Source organism: Macaca thibetana, chromosome 2 (assembly GCF_024542745.1).
Source record: "Macaca thibetana thibetana isolate TM-01 chromosome 2, ASM2454274v1, whole genome shotgun sequence".
Lineage (NCBI taxonomy): Eukaryota > Metazoa > Chordata > Mammalia > Primates > Cercopithecidae > Macaca > Macaca thibetana.
The window spans coordinates 89,165,434-89,187,914 of record NC_065579.1 but is presented as its reverse complement, the minus strand read 5'-3'; the positions used below and the strand labels follow the sequence as shown (position 1 = coordinate 89,187,914).

The window sequence follows — 22,481 nt, the reverse complement described above, 5'->3', positions numbered from 1 at the left end:
ATACTATGAAGAAGACGGAGAGGAATGGATATTTGAGGTAACTCACAGCCCCTGCCACAGCTCCTAGACTGTTTCTCATTTAATTTTCTTATATTTTACCAATATGAAAAATTGAAAGTCATTTCACCCTTCTCGACTTCAACATCACTTTTTCTTTGTACCTTTGTTACAGCACTCATCTTAGTGCACCTTACATGATAAATTATGTACAAGTATTGGATAACTCCTTGTACAGTATATGGAAGCCATGTAATAATATTTTTAAATTGGTTGGTGCCAATTTTAAGTGGTCAAAGTGAAAGCACAGGGCAGGAAAATTACAGTTTTAAAAAGTGGATTAATTTAATCTGTTCAGTGCTTAATTAATCATAGGCACATATATTATTTGTAGAACAAATATAATAGTCATAGTAGACACATATATTATTTGTTGGAAGCTTTATTGAGAAGTATCTGTAGTTCTTATCCATTATGTGTGTGTTTAATTTTTCATTGTTAGGAAAGGAAAACACTCTGAATAGTAGGAATTTAATTCTGACTAATTTAGTTAGTGTATTTTGTTTTCTTTTAGTACGGCCGTACTCCGTGATGTAAAAGAAGGACTACAGAAAGCTGTAATAGACCATACAATAAAAGCCATTGTGATTTGTGGAGCAGAGGGCAAATTTTCTGCAGGTAACTTAAGTCTAACCCTTTCCCACTATCTCTGGAATCCAACCACAGACTGAGACCAATACTACATTAGCTGTGCTTGTGAGTAATAACTTAGTGTAGGTAATGGAAATGACAGACTTGAGTGAGAATGAGAAACATTGTGGAGAAAGGGACTGGAATTACAAGAGAGACCCAGAGAAGACTTTGGGCTTAGTCTCTTTTATAGTGGATTGGGGTTTTAGAGTATATTTAGTTCCAGACTTGATGGCTGTTATACACTTACTGATATATACCTGCATTGCATGTATCTCCACCACATATGGGCTTGGGCAAATCTCTTTAACCTCCTGAACCTCAATTTCTCTATCTATAAAGTAGGAACAATAATATCTATTTTAAGGGGTTTTTGTGACATTAAATGAGATAACATATCTGAAAGCCTCTACTACAGTACCTATACACAGAAGATGGTCAATAAACGTTACTGTTTAATTCACACAGAGTCTTATAATAGAATTCATTTTTCTTCTGATAGTCACCCATCTCAGTGACAATGGCACTGTTTTATTGGGTTATTGTGTGAAGATGCAAAATTATTGACAAAATATGGCAAAAGTATTTTGAAATGGTGATTTATTCAATGGTATATATGGCATCTTTTCCTTAATGAATACATTATACCCTTTAACAAAAGTCACATGGATATGGGGGCCTATTCAACCTTACTGTAGCCAGAGAAATTTAATGTGTGTTAATGGTAGCCTGAAAAGACACAGATGTTAGAATCATGGCAATAAATAAATATAAAAATGTGAATCATTATAATATTACCATTTATCTTGCCTGTTATGTGCTAGTACCATGTAGGTTATTTATTAATAATAATAAAAGTAATAGTATTTTTAAACACATTCTATTTTAATTCTCAGTTAGTCCTACAATCCTCATTTACAGGTAAGAAGATATTTTGAGCCTGGAAGAGATTAATATAATGTCCCAAACCTTAACCAGTTATTAAATAGCTTACTCACTGTTTGGAAACTTAAGGTTTGGCACCCAAGATGATGACAATGATGCATGGAAAGAGTGATCAGAATGATAAAGAACTTGATATTTCTTTGTAAGAAAGAAGGTAGATGAGAGAATGCAATTAGAGTTCGGAGGCAGAAAAAATTATTCTTCTAAAAAAGTATTAGGGATTATGAAACTTGGCTTAATGCATGTACATAGAACAATGCACCCCAAAATGGGAGAATATAGATTCTTCTGAAATACATCTGGAACATTTACAAAAATTGACTAGATACTGAATTATAAAATCTTATTTAAATAAATTTCATTAAGAATATATTATCTGACAATAATGCAATTAAGCTAGAAATCAATAACAAAATATAACTAGTAATTCTCATATGTTTGGAAGTTAATTTCCAATATCCTCTGAGTAAAAACAGAAATAATGGAATTTAGAAAAAATTGGGAACTGAATGGCAATGCAAACATAATATAAAACTTGAGGGATGCAGCTCAAATAAAACTTACCAAGAAATTTATAGCTTTAAAAATATATATTAGAAAAGAAAAAAGGCTGAAATGTAATGAGTTAAGTATTTATATAAAGGAACTGACTAACAGTAAAATATACCCTAATCAAGTAGAAGAAAGGAAATAATAAAGAGGAGAAATTAATGAAATAGAAAACATTTGAATCAAGAGGAACAACAATGTCAGTTTTTTGAGACTAATACAATTCACAAACTCTGGAGAGATTGAAGGAGAAGATAAGGCACAAACAATGCATATGAAGAATGATGAAAGGGATATCATTGCAGATACTATAGCCTTTAAGAAAGATAATGGCCCTTTGTCTGATGCAAGAGCCTAGTGCAGTGGTGGGAGAGGTATTGGCAGGAGCAGCACTGCTGCGGGGCCTGGGGGTGACCTGTCTGACATCTCGTCCATGCTGAGCCCACTGGAGCCGCATCCATGTCTGGGGACAAGATGATTTTTGATCCTACTATGAGCAAGAAGAAAAGATGAAGAAGAAGCCTTTTATGTTAGATGAGGAAGGGGATACCCAAACAGAGGAAATGCAGCCTTCAGAAACAAAAGTCTGGAGCCAGAGCCAACTGAGGACAAAAATTTGGAAGCTGATGATGAGGACAGTAGGAAAAAAGATGCTTCTGATGATCTAGATGACTAGAACTTCTTTAATCAAAAGAAAAAAGAAAAAAACAAAAAAGATGTTTGATGTTGATGATGCTGAAGAAGATGTAAAGGATCTTAAGATTGTAAGTGATGTTCAAGGACCAGCTGAACCAGAGCATGACCTTGACATAATGCTTGGCAAGAAAAAGAAGACTGTCAGGTACCCAGATGAGGATGAAATACTAGAAAAAGATGAAGCTCTAGAAGATGAAGACAGCAAAAAAGATGATGGTATCTCATTCAGTAATCAGACAGGCCCTGCTTGGGTAGGCTCAGAAGGAGACTACACGTAAGAGGAGCTGCTGAATCATGTGTTCAACATCATAAGGGAAAAGAATTCAGATACGGTTGCTGGGGAGAAAAAGAAATTCATTATGAAACCTCCGCAGGTCGTCCGAGTAGGAACCAAGAAAACTTCTTTTGTCAACTTTACAGATATCTGTAAACTATTACATCATCAGCACACTTGCATTTTTGTTGGCTGAATTGGGTACAAGTGGTTCTATAGGTGGTAATAAGCAACTTGTAAAGGAAGATTCCAACAGAAACATATAGAAAATGTCTTACGAAGGTTTATCAAGGAATGTGTTGTTTGTCACACATGCAGATCACTGGACACAATCCTGCAGAAGGACATGCAACTCTTATTTCCTACAGTGTGAAACTTGTCATTCTAGATGTTCTATTGCCAGTATCAAAACCGGCTTTCAGACTGTCATGGGCAAGCGAGCACAGCTCCGTGCCAAAGCTAACTAATTTGCTAATCACTGATTTTTCAAAGCATGTTGTAGAGATGTGGCTAGACTGGTTTGCCATCAGAGTGGATATACCATTGTATTAAAAACAAGATTAAAAAGCTGCCAAGTTCTTTGGCTAGTGGTTGGTTGGTCTGAAATCCTTGCAAGACACTGATGCTCAAGCTGTTGACATACTTATAGCCTACTTTAACACCTGTCAGAGAAACGTGATATGAGGTAAGGAGGTGCTTTTTAAAAATCATTCGTAGACTTCTGTAAAATGCAAGATAAATCAAAGTTATAACAGTGAAAAAAGAAAGATAATGAAAATATTATGAACATGTAAAAAATGACTTCTCAAAATTAACTCAAGAAGAAATAGAAAACCCAAATAGTTCTGTAATCGTTAAAGAAATTCAATCAGTAATCAAAAATCTCACCAAGTAAATACTTGACCCAGAAGACTCCATTGGCAAGGTCTACTGTAAAGTCAAGGAAAATATTCTAATTTTACATAAACATTTTAGAGAATCAAAAAAGTGGGGACACTTTCTCTATTAGTTTCCTAGAGCACCATAACAAATTGCCACAAACTAAATGGCTAAAAACAACAGAAATCTATTCTCTCATAGCTCTGGAGGATAGAAGTTTGTAATCATGATATCAGCAGGGTCATTCTTCCTCTATTTTCTTTAGGGAAGAGTCATTCCTTGCCTCTTCTAGCTTCTTATGGTTGTTAGGAATCCTTGGCCTATGGATGCATCACTCCAGTCTCACTTTAATCACATGGCTTCCTTTCCTCCACGTCTAAATTTTCCTGATCTTCAATAGGCCTACCCTAACCCAGCATGACCTTACCTTAATTTGATGACATCTGCAAAGACCTTATTTCCAAATGTCACACTCACAGCTTCTGGGTGAACACTGTTCAACTCAGTACACTTCCCAACTCATTTCTTGAGGCAGCATACCCTTGATACTAACACCTGACAAGGACAGTATGGAAAAGAAAAATTACAGGCTAATTTCATTTATAAATGTAGATATAAAAATCTTAGTGTAAATTGAGACAACAAAGCAACTAGGTAATAACATTATGACGGGAACAAAACCTCATATATCAATATTAACCTTGAACATAAATGGCCTAAATACTCCTCTTAAAGATATAGACTGGCAAATTGGATTAAAAAAAAAAAAAAAAAACTAATCGTTTTCTGCCCACAAGTGACACCCTTTGGTAAAGACACACATAAACTCAAAGGAGTGGAAAAAGATACATCATGCAAACAGAAAACAAAAATGAGCAGTAGTAGCTATACTTATGTTAGATAAAGCAGATTTTAAATCAACAACAATAATTTATTATATAATGATAAAGGGTTCAATACAAGAAGAAGGTATAGCTGTCTTAAAAATATATGCATCCCAAAATGGACAACCCAGATTTATAAAACAAATACTACTTAACCTAAGAAAAGAGATAGACAGCAATACAATAATAAGGGAAGACTTCAAAACCCCACTGACAGCACTAGACAATGATTAAGGCAGAAAATCAGCAAATAAACTATGGACTTAAACTAGACTTTAGACCAAGTGGACCTAATAGACATTTATAGAACATTCTATGCAACAACTGCAAAATACACATTTTTCTCATTTGTGCATGGGACATTCTGTGCATAGAACATTCTCCAAAATAAATCATATGTTTGGCCATAAATCTCAACAAATTCAAAAAAATCTAAATCACATCAAATATCTTTTCATATTATAGTGGAATAAAAGTAGAAATCAGTAGCAAGAGGAACTCTCAAAACTCTACAAATATATGGGAACTAAACAACTTGCTCCTGAATGTTCATTAGGTAAATGAGGAAATCAAGGCAGAAATTTTTTTAAAATATAGAAAGATCTTAAAGTTGCAACCTGATGTTGCACCTCAAGGAACTGGAAAAACAAGAACAAACCAAACCCAGAGCTAGCAGAAGAAAAGAAATAAAGATCTGAGCAGAACTGAATGAGATTGAGACAAAAATAATAATAATGAGGATTAAGGATCATCATGGTGGACGGGAGGCAGGACTAGATTGCAGCTCTGACTTGGATGGACAGAGCAGCATGCAGAGGCTCACATTGTGAATTTTAGCTCCAGAATGACTACAGGAATAAATCAGGAATCCCAAGAGGACCCACAGACCCTCTGAAAGAAGCAGACTGCTCCTGCAGGACACAGGATACATCCCAAATACTGTGAGTGCCCAAACTGCAGAAATGGGAAAGGGAGATCCTCCATTCCCGAACACACACCCCCACTGGGGAAACTGAAGGTCTAGTTTGTGGGAGAACATCCTTACCTTACCTGGAGCTGAGTCAATTTAGAGAGCCTTATGAAATACAGGGGTAGAGGATGCAGCGGGAAAGGCCCTCGGAGCTTGCTGGGTCCCTAAGCAGGCTGTTCCTGCCTGACATCATAGAGATCCTTTCAGAGGGTGGCCAGAGTCTTGGGGAAAACACCACAGAGAGAAGGAAGTCTCCAGCCGAATTTTGTAACAATTTGAACTAGTCTAGAAGCCTCCTGGCCAGAACTCGGGGGAGGGTGTGAATCTGGAGTGCAGACTCCACAGGCAGGGGAAAAACTAAAGCCTTTATGCAGCTTGGAGGTGGGTAGCCTGGGGCAAGTTGTTAGCCCTGCTTGCCCACTGCCTGGAAACAGACTTGGTGCTGTTATATGGGGAGTGAGACCGGCTCTTGGATTGTGTGGGAGCTGGGTGAGGCCTGAGACTGCCAACTTTCCTCCACTTCCCTTACAACCTACATGACTCAGCAGAGGCAGCCATAATCCTTTTAGGTACATGACTCCAGTGACCGGGGAATCTCACCTCAATCCCCCACAGCAGCCACAGAAAGACCCACCTAAGGAGAGTCTCAGCTCAGACACGCCTAGCTCTGCCCCCACCTGATGGGCCTTCCTTTTCTACCCTGGTAGCTGAAGACAAAGGGCATATACTCTTGGGAGTTCTAGGGCCCCATCCACTACCGGTTCCTCTCCATAATACCACAGCTGATGCTCTCTGGAAAGTGCCACCTCCCAGCAGGAGGCCAACCAGCACAAAAATAGAGCATCAAACCACCGAAGCTAAGAACCCTCACAGAGTCCATTTCACCCCCCCTGCCACCTCCACCAGAACAGGTGCTGGTATCCTTGGCTGAGGGATGTCCACAGACAGTTCACATCACAGGACTCTGTGCAGACAACCCCCAATACCAGCCCAGAGCCTGGTAGATTTTCTGGGTGGCTAAATCCAGAAGAGTGACGACAATCTCCAGCTCAGCTCTCAGGAAGCCACATCTGTAGGAAAAGGGGGAGAATACTACATCAAGAGAACACCCCATGGGACAAAAGAATCTGAACAACAGCCTTCAGCCCTAGACCTTCCCTCTGACAGAGACTACCCTAATGAAAAGGAACCAGAAAACCAACTCTGGTAATATGACAAAACAAGGCTCTGTAACACACCCCAAAATCACATTAACTCACCAGCAATGGATCCAAACGAAGAAGAAATCCCTGATTTACCTGAAAAAGAATTCAGGAGGTTAGTTATTAAGCTGATCAGGGAGGCACCAGAGAAAGGTAAAGCCCAATGCAAGGAAATACAAAAAACACAATACAAGAAGTGAAGGGAGAAATATTCAAGGAAATGGATAGCATGAAGAAAAAACAATAAAAAATTCAGGAAACACTGGATGCACTTATAGAAATGCAAAATGCTCTGGAAAGTCTCAGCAATAGAATTGAGCAAGTAGAAGGAAGAAATTCAGAGCTTGAAGACAAGGTCTTTGAATTAATCCAATCCAACAAGACAAAAAAGAATAAGAAAATATGAACAAAGCCTCCAAGAAGTTTTGGATTATGTGAAACAACCAAACCTAAGAATAATGAGTGTCATGGAGGAAGAACAGAAATCTAGAAGTTTGGAAAATGTATTTGGGGGAATAATTGAGGAAAACTTGCCTGGGCTTGCTAGAAATCTAGACATCTAAATACAAGAAGCACAAAGAACACCTGGGAAATTCATCGCAAAAAGTTCATCACCTGGGCACATTGTCTTCAGGTTATCTAAAGTTAAGACAAAGGAAAGAGTCTTAAGAGATGTGAGACAAAAGTACCAAGTAACCTATAAAGGAAAACCTATCATATTAACAGCAGGTTTGTCAGCAGAAACCTTACAAGCTAGAAGGGTATGGGGCTGTCTATCTGCAGCCCCATCAAACAAAACAATTGTCAGTCAAGAATTTTTTATTCAGCAAAACTAAGCATCCTATATGAAGGAAAGATACAGTCTTTTTCAGACAAACAAATGCTGAGGGAATTCACCATTACCAAGCCACCACTGTAAGAACTGCTAAAAGGAGCTCTGAATCTTGAAACAAATCCTGGAAACACATCAAAATAGAACCTCTTTAAAACATAAATTACACGGGACCTATAAAACAAAAATACAAGTTAAAAAGCAAAAAACAAAACACCAAAGAAACCAAGGTACACAGGTGACAAATAGCATGATGAAGGCAACGGTACCTCACATCTCAATACTAACATTGAATGTAAATGGCCTAAATACTCCACTTGAGATATCCAGAACTGCAGGATGGATAAGAACTCACCAACCAACTATCCGCTGCTTTCAGGAGACTCACCTAACACATAAGCACTTACATAAACTTAAAGGGGTGGAAAAAGGCATTTCATGCAAATGGATACTAAAAGCAAGCAGGGGTAGCTATTCTTATATCAGACAAAACAAACTTTAAAGCAACAGCTGTTAAAAGAGACAAAGAGGGACATGATATAATGGTAAAAGGCATTGTCCAACAGGAAGATGTCACAATCCTAAACATATGTGCATCTAACACTGGAGCTCCTAAATTTATAAAACAATTACTAATAGACCTAAGAAATGAGATAGACAGCAACACAATAATAGTGGGGGACTTCAGTACTCCACTGACAGCACTAGACAGGTCATCAAGACAGAAAGTCAACAAAGAAACAATGGATTTAAACTATACTTTGGAACAAATGGACTTAACAGATTTACACAGAACATTTCATCCAACAACCACAGAATACACATTCTATTCAACTGTGCATAGAACTTTCTCCAAGATAGACCGTATTATAGGCCACAAAATGAGCCTCAGTACATTTAAGGAAATTGAAATTATATCAAGCACTCTCTCAGACCGCAGTGGAATAAAACAGGGAATCAACTCTAAAAGGAACCTTCAACCATGCAAATATATGGAAATTAAATAACCTGCTCCTGAATGGTCATTGGGTCAAAAACAAAAGATGGAAATGAAAACATTTTTTGAACTGAATGACAATAATGATACAACATATCAATACCTCTGGGATACAGCAAAGGCAATGCTAAGAGGAAAGTTCATATCCCTAAATGCCTGTATCAAAAAGACTGAAAGAGCACAAACTGACGTTGTAAGGTCACAATGCCTCAAGGAACTAGAGAAACAAGAACAAACCAAACCCAAACCCAGCAGAAGAAAAGAAGTAACCACGATCAGAGCAGAACTACATGAAGTGGAACCAACCCCCCAAAAATATATGAAAGATAAATGAAACAAAAAGCTGGTTCTTTGAAAAGATTTTAAAAAATGATAGACCATTAGTAAGATTAACCAAGAAGAGAGAAAATCCAAATAACCTCATGAAGAAATGAAACAGGAGATATTACAGTTGACACCACTGAAATACAAGGCTACTATGAACACTTTTACATACATAAACTAGAAAACCTAGAAGAGATGGATAAATTCCTGAAAAAATGCAACCCTTCTAGCTTAAATCAGGAAGAATTACATACCCAGAACAGATCAGTAAATTACCAACTAAGAAAAAGTCCAGGACCAGATGAATTCACAGCAGAATTCTGCCAGACATTCAAAGACAAATTGGTACCAATCCTTTTATTATTATTATTATTTCTTTTAAAAAAATGGGATATATGTACAGAACGTGCAGATTTGTTACTTAGGTATACATGTGCATGGTGGTTTGCTGCACCTATTGACCTGTCCTCTAAGTTCCCCCCCTTCACCTCCCAACCCCCCAACAGGCCCTGGTGTGTGTTGTTCCCCTCTCTGTGTCCATGTGTTCCTAATGTTCAACTCCCACTTATCAGTGAGAACATGCAGTATTTGGTTTTCTGTTCCTGTGTTAGTTTGCTGAGGATGATGGCTTCCAGCTTCATCCATGTCCCTGCAGAGGACATGATCTCATCCCTTTTTATGGCTGCATAGTATTCCATTCCAAGTCAACAAAAATATGCAATGGGAAGGGACATGCTATTCAGTAAATGGTGCTGGGAAAATTGGAGAGCCATATGCAGAAGAATGAAGCTGGACCCCTATCTTACACCATATACAAAAATTAATTCAAGATGGATTAAAGATTTAAGTGTAAGATCTGAAATCAAAAAAATACCTGGATGAATACTTAGGAAAAACTCTTTTGGACGTTGGCCTAGGCAAATAACTTTTGACTAAGGCCTCAAATGCAACAAAAACAAAAATAGACGAATGCGACTTAATTAAACTAAGAGCTTCTGCACAGCAAAAGAAATAATCAGCAGAGTAAACAGACAACCTACAGAATGGGAGAAAATATTTGCGAACTATGCATCTGACAAAGGACTAATATCCAGAATCTATAAGGAACTCAAACAACTCAGCAAGGAAAAACCAATTTACCCCATTAAAAAGTGGACATTGTCTTTTGGTTATATATACTTAAAAATTTTTTTTGAAGTACACATAGGACATATACATTTGCCAAAACAAGACACACAAGTGGCCAATAAACATGAAAAAATTCTCAACATCACAAATCATCAGAGAAATGTAAATCAAAACTGCAATGAGATATCTCACACCCCTTAGAGTGGCTATTATTAAAAAGTAAAACAAGAACATGTTGGCAAGGATACAGAGAAAAGGGAATGCTTATACACTGTTATTTGGAATGGAAATTGGTACAACCTTTATGGAAAAACAGTATGGAGATTTCTCAAAGAATTAAAAACAGAACTATCATTTGACCCAGCAATCCAACTACTGGAGATCCATCCAAAGGAACATAAATTATTATATCAAAAGATAACTATACTCATATGTTTATCACAGCACTGTTAATGATAGCAAAGTCATGGAATCAACCCAAGAGTCTATCAATGGTTGATTAGATAAAGAAAACCATAGCATACTACACAGCCATAAAAAAGAATGCTATTACGTCTTTACTTAGGCCATTATCCTAAGTAAAATAGCTCAGAAATAGAAAATCAAATACCACATATTCTCACTTATAAGTGGGAGCTATTATGAAGGAATAACTGTCAGGGAAATAAAGGGAGAGCTAAACAATGGGAACACATGGACACACAGAGGGAAATAATATACACAGGCACCTTCAAAAGGGCAAGGAGGTTGGGGTGAGGGTTGAAAAGTTACCAAGTGACACAGCGTTCACTGTTTGGGTGATAGGCACACCAAAAACCCAAACCTCACCATTATGCAATATATCTGTGTAACAAACCTGTACATGTACCCCCTGAATCTATAAAAATAATTTTAAATAATCTTAGTGTATTGTGAAGCTGACTCTAACAACATATAAAAAGTATAATATATCACTTTTGTCCTAGAAATATCAGATTGGTTGAACACTAGATTAATGAAATTCATCCCATTAAAGATTAAAAAGAAAAATTATATGATTATGTCGAGATGTAGAAAAAAACATTCTGTAACATTTGACGTGCATTACGAAGAAACATTCTTAGTAAATGAGGTACATAAAGAAAATGCCGTAATCAGGCAAAAGGTATCCATTTGGAAAAATCTACAGGAAACCAACAAAATGGCGAATTGAAAGCTTTCCTTATGAGAAAGGAACAAGACAAAGCTGACTGCTCTCACCATTTCTTTTGCATTGTATTCAAGGTTTTTGATAACCCAGTAAAGCTAGTAAAAGAAAGAAAAGGTATAAGGAATGAAAAAGAAGGAACAAAACTTAATTATTCAGAAGATACAATAATGTTTGTAGAAAATCAAAATAATCTATTAAAATTGTTAGAATTCATAAGAAAATTTAGCTGTTTTGCTGGATATAAAATCAATATCCCAAAGTTAATTGGATTTGGGTGTGCTGGAAATAATTAAAAAGTGAAATCACTACACTGTGCTTTGGTTTTCCAAAAATTGGGATACTAACCTTCTGCTATAAGTAGAAGAATATAGTATAGCTTTTAAGAATGTGGGGTTTGTAGTCAAATTACCTAAGTTTAAATCCCTATTCCACAAGTTATTAGTCATATGTCTGAAGTAGTCACTTGCCTCAAAGCATTAACTTCCTTACCTGTAAAATGGGAATTGTTATGCTGCTTTACTTAGGTGTTATGAAAATTAAATGAGACAGTATATGAAACTGCTTAGCACAGTGCTTGATGCATTTATCCAATAACTGTTTATTTCTGTTATTATCTAAAAAACCATCTCAATCTAAAGCTACAGGAATGATAGGCTTGAGACTTAGATTGAAATTGATTTTGTTTCTCTAGAACCAAAAGGAATTGAAAACACAAAACAAAACACTGTACTAGAGAGTGAAATATAATGAATTGGTAAGAAAAAAGCATAACTCGTGGATCGCTGCTAGATGAGGAACAGGTAGCGAAAAGAGAAAAAAAGATGAATAGGCTAGATATAAAATAATTAATTTTTAAAACTTGTACCAAGCTTAGTGGGGTTTTTTTTGTTTGTTTGTTTGTTTTATACTTTAAGTTCTAGGGAACATGTGTATGACGTGCAGGTTTGTTACATATGTATACATGTGCCATGTTGATGTGCTTCACCCATTAACTCATCATTTACATTAGGTGTAGCTCCTAATGCTATCCCTCCCCCTACCCCCACCCCACAATAGGACCCGGTGTGTGATGCTCCCCTTCCTGTGTCAAAGTGATCTCATTGTTCAATTCCCACCTATGAGTGAGAACATGCAGTATTTGGTTTTCTGTTCTTGCGATAGTTTGCTGAGAATGATGGTTTCCAGCTGCATCCACGTCCCTACAAAGGACACAAACTCATCCTTTTTTATGGCTGCATAGTATTCCATGGTGTATATGTGCCACATTTTCTTAATCCAGTCTGTCACTGATGGACATTTGGATTGATTCCAAGTCTTTGCTATTGTGAATAGTGCCGCAATAAACATATGTGTGCATGTGTCTTTATAGCAGCATGACTTATAATCCTTTGGGTGTATCCCCGGTAATGGGATGGCTGGGTCAAATGGTATTTCTAGTTCTAGATCCTTGAGGAATCGCCACACTGTTTTCCACAGTGGTTGAACTAATTTACCGTCCCACCAACAGTGTAAAAGTGTTCCTATTTCTCCACATCCTCTCCAGCACCTGTTGTTTCCTGATTTTTTAATGATTGCCATTCTAACTGGTGTGAGATGGTATCTCATTGTGGTTTTGATTTGCATTTCTCTGATGGCCAGTGATGATGAGCATTTTTTCATGTGTCTGTTGGCTGTATGAATGTCTTCTTTTGAGAAGTGTCTGTTCATATCCTTTGCCCACTTTTTGATGAGGTTGTTTGTTTTTTTCTTGTAGATTTGATTGAGTTCTTTATAGGTTCTGGATATTAGCACTTTGTCAGAAGAGTAGATTGTAATAATTTTCTCCCATTCTGTAGGTTGCCTGTTCACTCTGATAGTAGTTTCTTTTGCTGTGCAGAAGCTCTTTAGTTTAATTAGATCCCATTTGTCAATTTTGGCTTTTGTTGCCATTGCTGTTGGTGTTTTACACATGAAGTCCTTGCCCATGCCTATGTCCTGAATGGTATTACCTAGGTTTTCTTATAGGGTTTTTATGGTATTAGGTCTAACATTTAAGTCTCTAATCCATCTTGAATTAATTTTCATATAAGGAGTAAGGAAAGGATCCAGTTTCAGCTTTCTACTTATGGCTAGCCAATTTTTCCAGCACCATTTATTAAATAGGGAATCCTTTCCCCATTTCTTGTTTTTGTCAGGTTTGTCAAAGATCAGATGGCTGTAGATGTGTGGTATTACTTCTGAGGACTCTGTTCTGTTCCATTGGTCTATATCTCTGTTTTGGTACCAGTACCATGCTGTTTTGTTTACTGTAACCTTGTAGTATAGTTTGAAGTCAGGTAGCATGATGCCTCCAGCTTTGTTCTTTTTGCTTAGGATTGTCTTGGCAATGCGGGCTCTTTTTTGGTTCCATATGAACTTTAAAGCAGTTTTTCCAATTCTGTGAAGAAAGTCATTGGTATCTTAATGGGGATGGCATTGAATCTATAAATTACCTTGGGCAGTATGGCCATTTTCACGATATTGATTCTTCCTATCCATGAGCATGGTATGTTCTTCCATTTGTTTGTGTCCTCTTTTATTTCACTGAGCAGTGGTTTGTAGTTCTCCTTGAAGAGGTCCTTTACATCCCTTGTAAGTTGGATTCCTAGGTATTTTATTCTCTTTGAAGCTATTGTGAATGGAAGTTCATTCATGATTTGGCTCTCTGTTTGTCTGTTACTGGTGTATAAGAATGCTTGTGATTTTTGCACGTTGATTTTGTATCCTGAGACTTTGCTGAAATTGCTTATCAGCTTAAGGAGATTTTGGGCTGAGACGATGGGCTTTTCTAAATATACAATCATGTCATCTGCAAACAGGGACAGTTTGACTTCTTCTTTTCCTAACTGAATACCCTTGATTTCTTTCTCTTGCCTGATTGCCCTAGCCAGAACTTCCAACACTATGTTGAATAGGAGTGGTGAGTGAGGGCATCCCTGTCTTCTGCCAGTTTTCAAAGGGAATGCTTCCAGTTTTTGCCCATTCAGTATGATATTGGCTGTGGGTTTGTCATAAATAGCTCTGATTATTTTGAGATACGTTCCATCAATACCGAATTTATTGAGAGTTTTTAGCATGAAGGGCTGTTGAATTTTGTCAAAGGCCTTTTCTGCATCTATTGAGATAATCATTTGGTTTTTGTCTTTGGTTCTGTTTATATGCTGGATTATGTTTATTGATTTGCGTATGTTGAACCAGCCTTGCATCCCAGGGATGAAGCCCACTTGATCATGGTGGATACGCTTTTTGATGTGCTGCGGATTTGGTTTGCCAGTATTTTCTTGAGGATTTTTGCATTGATGTTCATCAGGGATATTGGTCTAAAATTGTCTTTCTTTGTTGTATCTCTGTCAGGCTCTGGTATCAGGATGATGTTGGCCTCGTAAAATGAGTTAGGGAGGATTCCCTCTTTTTCTGTTGATTGGAATAGTTTCAGAAGGAATGGTACCAACTCCTCCTTGTACCTCTCGTAGAATTTGGCTGTGAATCCGTCTGGTCCTGGATTTTTTTTGGTTGGTAGGCTATTAATTGTTGCCTCAATTCCAGAGCCTGCTATTCATCTATTCAGGGATTCAACTTCTTCCTGGTTTAGTCTTGGAGTACTGTAAGTGTCCAGGAAATTATCCATTTCTTCTAGGTTTTCTAGTTTATTTGCGTAGAGGTGTTTATAGTATTCTCTGATGGTAGTTTGTATTTCTGTGGGGTCGGTGGTGATATCCCCTTTATCATTTTTTATTGCGTCTATTTGATTCTTCTCTCTTTTCTTCTTTATTAGTCTTGCTAGTGGTCTATCAATTTGGTTGATCTTTTCAAAAAACCAACTCCTGGATTCATTGATTTTTTGGAGGGTTTTTGTGTCTCTATCTCCCTCAGTTCTGCTATGATCTTAGTTATTTCTTGCCTTCTGCTAGCTTTTGAATGTGTTTGCTCTTGCTTCTCTAGTCCTTTTAATTGTGATGTTAGAGTGTCAATTTTAGATCTTTCCTGCTTTCTCTTGTGGGCATTTAGTGCTATAAATTTCCCTCTACACACTGCTTTAAATGTATCCCAGAGATTCTGGTATGTTGTGTCTTTGTTCTCATTGGTTTCAAAGAACATCTTTATTTCTGCCTTCATTTCGTGATGTACCCAGTAGTCATTCAGGAGCAGGTTGTTCAGTTTCCATGTAGTTGAGCGGTTTTGATTGAGTTTCTTAGTCCTGAGTTCTAGTTTAGTTGCACTGTGGTCTGAGAGACAGTTTGTTATAATTTCTGTTCTTGTACATTTGCTGAGGAGTGCTTTACTTCCAACTATGTGGTCAGTTTTGGAATAAGTGTAATGTGGTGCTGAGAAGAGTGTATATTCTGTTGATTTGGGGTGGAGAGTTCTGTAGATGTCTATTAGGTCTGCTTGGTGCAGAGTTGAGTTCAATTCCTGGATATCCTTGTTAACTTTCTGTCTCGTTGATCTATCTAACGTTGACAGTGGGGTGTTAAAGTCTCCCATTATTATTGTATGGGAGTCTAAGTCTCTTTGTAAGCCTCTAAGGACTTGCTTTATGAATCTGGGTGCTCCTGTATTGGGTGCATATATATTTAGGATAGTTAGCTCTTGCTGATGAATTGATCCCTTTACCATTATGTAATGGCCTTCTTTGTCTCTTTTGATCTTTGATGGTTTAAAGTCTGTTTTATCAGAGACTAGGATTGCAATGCCTGCTTTTTTTGTTTGTTTGTTTGTTTTCCATTTGCTTGGTAGATGTTCCTCCATCCCTTTATTTTGAGCCTATATGTGTCTGCATGTGAGATGGGTCTCCTGAATATAGTAAACTGATGGGTCTTGACTCTTTATCCAATTTGCCAGCCTGTGTCTTTTAATTGGACCATTTAGTCCATTTACATTTAAAGTTAATATTGTTATGTGTGAACTTGATCCTGTCATTATGATATTAGCTGGTTATTTTGCTCGCTAGTTGATACAGTTTCTTCCTAGCATCGATGGACTTTACATTTTGACATGTTTTTGCAATGGCTGGTACCTATTGTTCCTTTCCATGTTTAGTGCTTCCTTCAGGATCTCTCATAGGGCAGGCCTGGTGGTGACAAAATCTCTAAGCATTTGCTTGTCTGTAAAGGATTTTATTTCTCCCTCACTTATGAAACTTAGTTTGGCTGGATATGAAATTCTGGGTTTAAAATTCTTTTCTTTAAGAATGTTGAATATTGGCCCCCACTCTCTTCTGGCTTGGAGAGTTTCTGCTGAGAGATCTGCTGTTAGTCTGATGGGCTTCCCTTTGTGGGTAACCCGACCTTTCTGTCTGGCTGCCCTTAACATTTTTTCCTTCATTTCAACTTTGATGAATCTGACAATTATGTGTCTTGGAGTTGCTCTTCTTGAGGAGTATCTTTGTGGCATTCTCTGTATTTCCTGAATTTGAATGTTGGCCTGCCTTACTAGGTTGGGGAAGTTCTCCTGAATGATGTGCTGCAGAGTGTTTTCCAACTTGGTTCCATTTTCCCCGTCATTTTCAGGCACACCAATCAGACGTAGATTTGGTCTTTCCACATAATCCCATATTTCTTGGAGGCTTTGTTCATTTCTTTTTACTCTTTTTTCTCCACACTTCTGTTCTTGTTTTGTTTCATTCATTTAGTCTTCAATCGCTGATACTCTTTCTTCCAGTTGATCGACTCAGTTACTGAAGCTTGTGCATTTGTCATGTATTCCTCATGTTATGGTTTTCATCTCTATCAGTTCTTTTAAGGTCTTCTCTGCATTGGTTATTCTAATTATCCATTCATCCACTCTTTTTTGAAGGTTTTTAGTTTCTTTGCACTGGTTACGTAGTTCCTCCTTTAGCTCTGAGAAGTTTGATTGACTGAAGCCTTCTTCTCTCAACTCGTCAAAGTCATTCTACGTCCAGCTTTGTTCCGTTGCTGGCGATGAGCTGCGTTCCTTTGGAGGGGGGAGATGTGCTCTGATTTTTTGAATTTCCAACTTTTCTGCACTGCTTTTTCCCCATCTTTGTTGTTTTATCTACCTTTGGTCTTTGATGATGGTGATGTACTGATGGGGTTTTGGTGTGGGTGTCATTTCTGTTTGTTAGTTTTCCTTCTAACAGTCAGGACCCTCAGCTGTAGGTCTGTTGGAGTTTGCTTGAGGTCCACTCCAGACCCTGTTTGCCTGGGTATCAGCAGTGGAGGCTGCAGAAGATAGAATATTGCTGAACAGCGAGTGTTGCTGTCTCATTCTTGTTCTGGAAGCTTCGTCTCAGGGGTGTACCCCACCGTGTGAGGTGTGAGGTGTCAGTCTGTACCTAGTGGGGGATGTCTCTCAGTTAGGCTACTCAGGGGTCAGGGACCCACTTGAGCAGGCAGTCTGTCTGTTCTTAGATCTCAACCTCCATGCTGGGAGATCCACTGCTCTCTTCAAAGCTATCAGACAGGGGCATTTACCTCTGCTGAGGTTTCTGCTGCTTTTTGTTTAGCTATGCCCTGTCCCCAGAGGAGTAGTCTACAGAGGCAGGCCGACCTCCTTGTGCTGCAGTGGGCTCCACCCAATTCGAGCTTCCCAGTGGCTTTGTTTACCTACTTGGGCCTCAGCAATGGTGGGTGCCCCTCCCCCAGCCTTGCTGCCACCTTGCAGTTAGATCTCAGATTTCTGTGCTAGCAATGAGGGAGGCTTCGTAGGTGTGGGACTCTCCGGGCCAGGTGTGGGATATAATCTCTTGGTGTGCCATTTGCTAAGACCCTTGGTAAAGCGCAGTATCAGGGTGGGAGTTACCCGATTTTCCAGGTGTTGTGTGTCTCAGTTTCCCTTGGCTAGGCAAAGAGATTCCCTTCCCCCTTGCACTTTCTAGGTGAGGCGATTTCTTCAGCTCTCACTGGTCGGGCTGCACCAGCTGACTAGCACTGATTGTCCGGCACTCCCCATTGAGATGAACCTGGTACCTCAGTTGAAAATGCAGAAATCATCTGTCTGCTGTGTCACTCACACTGGGAGCTGGAGGCTGGAGCTGTTCCTATTCGGCCATCTTGGGTGTGCCCAACGGGGTTTTTTTTTTTTTAATTTTAATTTTAATTTTTTTTAGATGGAGTCTTGCTCTGTCACCCAGCCTGGAGTGCAGTGGCGCAATCTCGGCTCACTGCAAGCTCTGGCTCCCAGGTTCGTCCATTCTCCTGCCTCAGCCTCCTGAGTAGCTGGGACTATAGGTGCTCGCCACCACACCTGGCTAATTTTTTTGGTATTTTTAGTAGAGACAGGGTTTCACTGTGTTTGCCAGGATGGTCTCGATCTCCCAACCTCTTGATTCACCCACCTCGGCCTCCCACAGTGCTGGGATTACAGGTGTGAGCCACCATGCTTGGCCTAGTGTTTTCAAGGAATAGATAATGCTGTAGGAAAAAGCTTACTATGTATAATATTATATGAAAATAGGAAAATATAAAAATGATTTTACAGTATGCTCTAAATCAGCTGTCCTCAACCTTTTTGGTACCAGGGACTGGTTTCATGGAAGACAGTTTTTCCATGGACAGGGGTAGGGGGTGGGGGTGCAGTCCTGGGAGAGTAGGGGGGCAGGGATGGTTCGGGGATGAAACTGTTTCACCTCAGATCATCAGGCATTAGATTCTCATAAGGAGAGCACAACCTAGATCCCTTACTTGTGCAGTTCACAATAGGGTTCACGCTCCTGTGAGAATTTAATGCCACTACTAATCTGACAGAAGGCAGAGCTCAGGTGGTAATGCCCACTCACTCATGTGGAAAAAAACTAAGAATTCCCCAAAATATTAAATTATGGCTGTATGGTGATATTTAGGGTAATCTTCATGTTCTTTTTAATTTTGTGTGGTTTTCAAGTTTTCCATAATATATGTTATTTTTATAATCAGGAAAAGCAATAAATATTATTTTTATTTTATTTATTTATTTTTTTGAGACGGAGTCTTTCTCTGTCACTCAGGCTGGAGTGCCGTGATGCAATCTTGGCTCACTGCAAGCTCTGGTTCCCGGGTTCACACCATTCTCCTGCCTCAGCCTCCTGAGAAGCTGGGACTACAGACACCCGCCACCACGCCCAGCTAATTTTTTGTATGTTTTAGTAGAGACGGGGTTTCACCATGTTAGCCAGGATGGTCTCAAACTCCAGACCTCAAGTGATCTGCCCGCCTCAGCCTCCCAAAGTGCTGGGATTACAGGCATGAGCCACCACACCCGGCCAATAAATATTATTTTTATTGAAGATAAAAATCTATTACAAAAACATAATTCTAAGCTGATTGACTAACATATAACTCATAAATATGTATATATGTTACCCTGATATTTGATATTGTAATGACTCATGCCCTTAACAAAGATATGGAGCTAAGTTGCTGTGAATAGGGTTGATTAACAATATCACATATACGAAAATGAGAGGGGCTGACTCAATCTCAGAATAATGATCTTTGGAGGAGAATCTCTATTCCCCTTTTCTGAGATTCTTAATTTTTTTAAAGATAGAATTACTACTTACTATATGGAAAGATAGATTTTAGAAAATTACAGAATTTCTGGTAAAGATTTGAGGATTTTCTCTCATAGCATTCTACATTCTCCAATATACTTGTTTTCAGCCAAGGATGAAGTGTAAGGGCCCAAAGAGGTCTGAGACTTTTTAAGAGTCATCAGGAACTCTTAAAAAAAAATTAAGAAATAAATAAAAGAAATTTAAAAAATTTTTAAAGAGTATCAGGTAACTTATTGCTATATAACAATGCCCATGTATTTCTCAACTCTGTTTTCTCCTTGTCTTTGTGCCCTTAGGTGCTGATATTCATGGCTTCAGTGCTCCTAGGACATTTGGCTTAACACTGGGACGTGTAGTAGATGAAATACAGAGAAATGTGAAGCCTGTGGTGGCAGCAATCCAAGGCATGGCTTTTGGAGGGGGACTAGAGCTGGCCCTGGGCTGTCACTATAGGATTGCCCATACAGAGGTAACAACCAAGGCTCTATATAGTGGCTGATGTGTGGGGCTTTTCTTTAGGGCAAACTCTAAATGCAGTCATACGTATTAGAGGTTATTATTTTATTTTATTTATTTATCTTTTGAGATGGAGTCTTACTCTGTCTTCCAGACTGGAGTGCAGTGGTGTGATCTCGACTCCCTGCAACCTCCACCTCCCGAGTTCAAGCAGTTCTCCTGCCTCAGCCTCCTGAGAAACTGGGACTACAGACACGCTACCATGCCCAGCAAATTTTTGTATTTTTAGTAGAGACAGGGTTTCACCATGTTGACCAGGCTGGTCTCAAACTCCTGACCTCAGGTGACCACCTGCCTCAGCTTCCCAAAGTGCTTGGATTACAGGCATGAGCACTGGACCCAGCCCAGAGGTGATAATTTTGAATGCTTAGCTTCCTGATTAACCACTTCAGCTGTTATGTACCAGTACAATGGTACTAATTGTTAAAATGTTCAAACACTTCACTTCCATTCTGGTAAGTAAACACCTGCTACTGTGAGCCCTCTGTCTCCTTATTTCCCTTAACCTTAGCCCTAGGGCCTTTCTATGATCCATCAACTATAGGGGAACTCCTGAGTCAATAGAGAGCCCCAAGACTCTACCTCCAGTACTATGACCCATATCAGGTTTCACTGATGCAGTGCTCATGCAGTATGACGTATTAAATATGTTGGCTGTCACTTCTAAGTATACATTTAAATACTTCTTTGATAACTCAAAGATTTCTGTTTCATGGTCCCTTATAATTATCAGTACCTAATAAGATGAATTTCTATTGGAAAATAGCACAAAACTAGTAAATATGGGGAAATTTCTGGAAATAGATTTAATTTAGGCTATTAGACAAGTTAGATGAGGTCTATGATACCACTGCGTATCGCGGTATATATAATGGTAGCATTTTTGTAATTAATATATTTTTCTAATGATAAAAATAATGTTCATTATTCTACTAAACTAGAAAACATAAGAAAGTATGCAGATGTAAACTAAAATCATAATAAACTCACAGTTCAGAAATAACCCCTATTAACATTCTATTTCATTCTAGTCTTTTTTGTATGTAATTTTTTTCTTAGTTTCTTTTTCCTTTGAAAAACATCCTTTAAAAAAAAAGGACATTGGCCAGTGCGGTGGCTCGTGCCTGTAATCCCAGCACTTTGAGAGGCTGAGCTGGGCAGATCACAAGGTCAGGAGATCGAGACCATCCTGGCCAACATGATGAAACCCCGTCGCTACTAAAGATACAAAAATTAGCTGGGCATGCTGGCATGTGCCTGTAGTCCCAGCTACTCAGGAGGCTGAGGCAGGAGAATCACTTGAACCTGGGAGGTGGAGGTTGCAGTAAGCTGAGATCGCGCCATTGCACTCCAGCCTGGTGACAGAACGAGTCTCCATCTCAAAACAAACAACAACCAAAAAAACCACATTTGGGTTTTTATTGTATTTAGTTTATATTGTATTTTTATACTATCATCTTTAACCCATTATTACATATTCTTTACTCTGCCAATCTCTGTCTTTTGATTAGAGAACTTAATACACTTATATTTAATGTAATTACTGATAAGGAAGAACATACTTCTGCCATTTTGCTATTTGTTTTCTATGCTTTTTGGTTTTTTTGTTCAATTCTTCCGTTACTGCTTGCATTTGTGTTAAATGGAAAAGTGTACCCTTGTAACTTTCTTGCTGTTTATTTTACTGTATATATTTTTAGTTATTTTCTTAGTGGTGGTTAACTTGGTGATTACAATTAGCATCTTAATTTATGACAATCTGGTTCAGATTATTACTGAATTTTAATAATATACAAAAAATTTGCTCCTCTGTAGCCTCCATGACTTGCCCCTTTATGCTATTATTGTCACAAGTTATATCTTTATAAGTTATGTACCACTTAACATAGATTTATCA

General features: G+C 38.4%; 1 protein-coding gene and 1 pseudogene across 1 annotated transcript in view; both read left to right on the top strand.

Moving 5' to 3' along the window:
* EHHADH (enoyl-CoA hydratase and 3-hydroxyacyl CoA dehydrogenase) overlaps positions 1-22,481 on the top strand; it is a 70,716-nt gene that overhangs the window by 4,516 nt on the left and 43,719 nt on the right. The window contains exons 2-3 of the mRNA XM_050780245.1: positions 572-675; positions 20,365-20,537. Of these exons, the coding sequence (XP_050636202.1) occupies positions 572-675; positions 20,365-20,537 (277 nt within the window). The remainder of the gene's footprint in view (positions 1-571; positions 676-20,364; positions 20,538-22,481) is intronic.
* Positions 682-4,033, top strand: LOC126948452 (eukaryotic translation initiation factor 2 subunit 2-like; annotated as a pseudogene).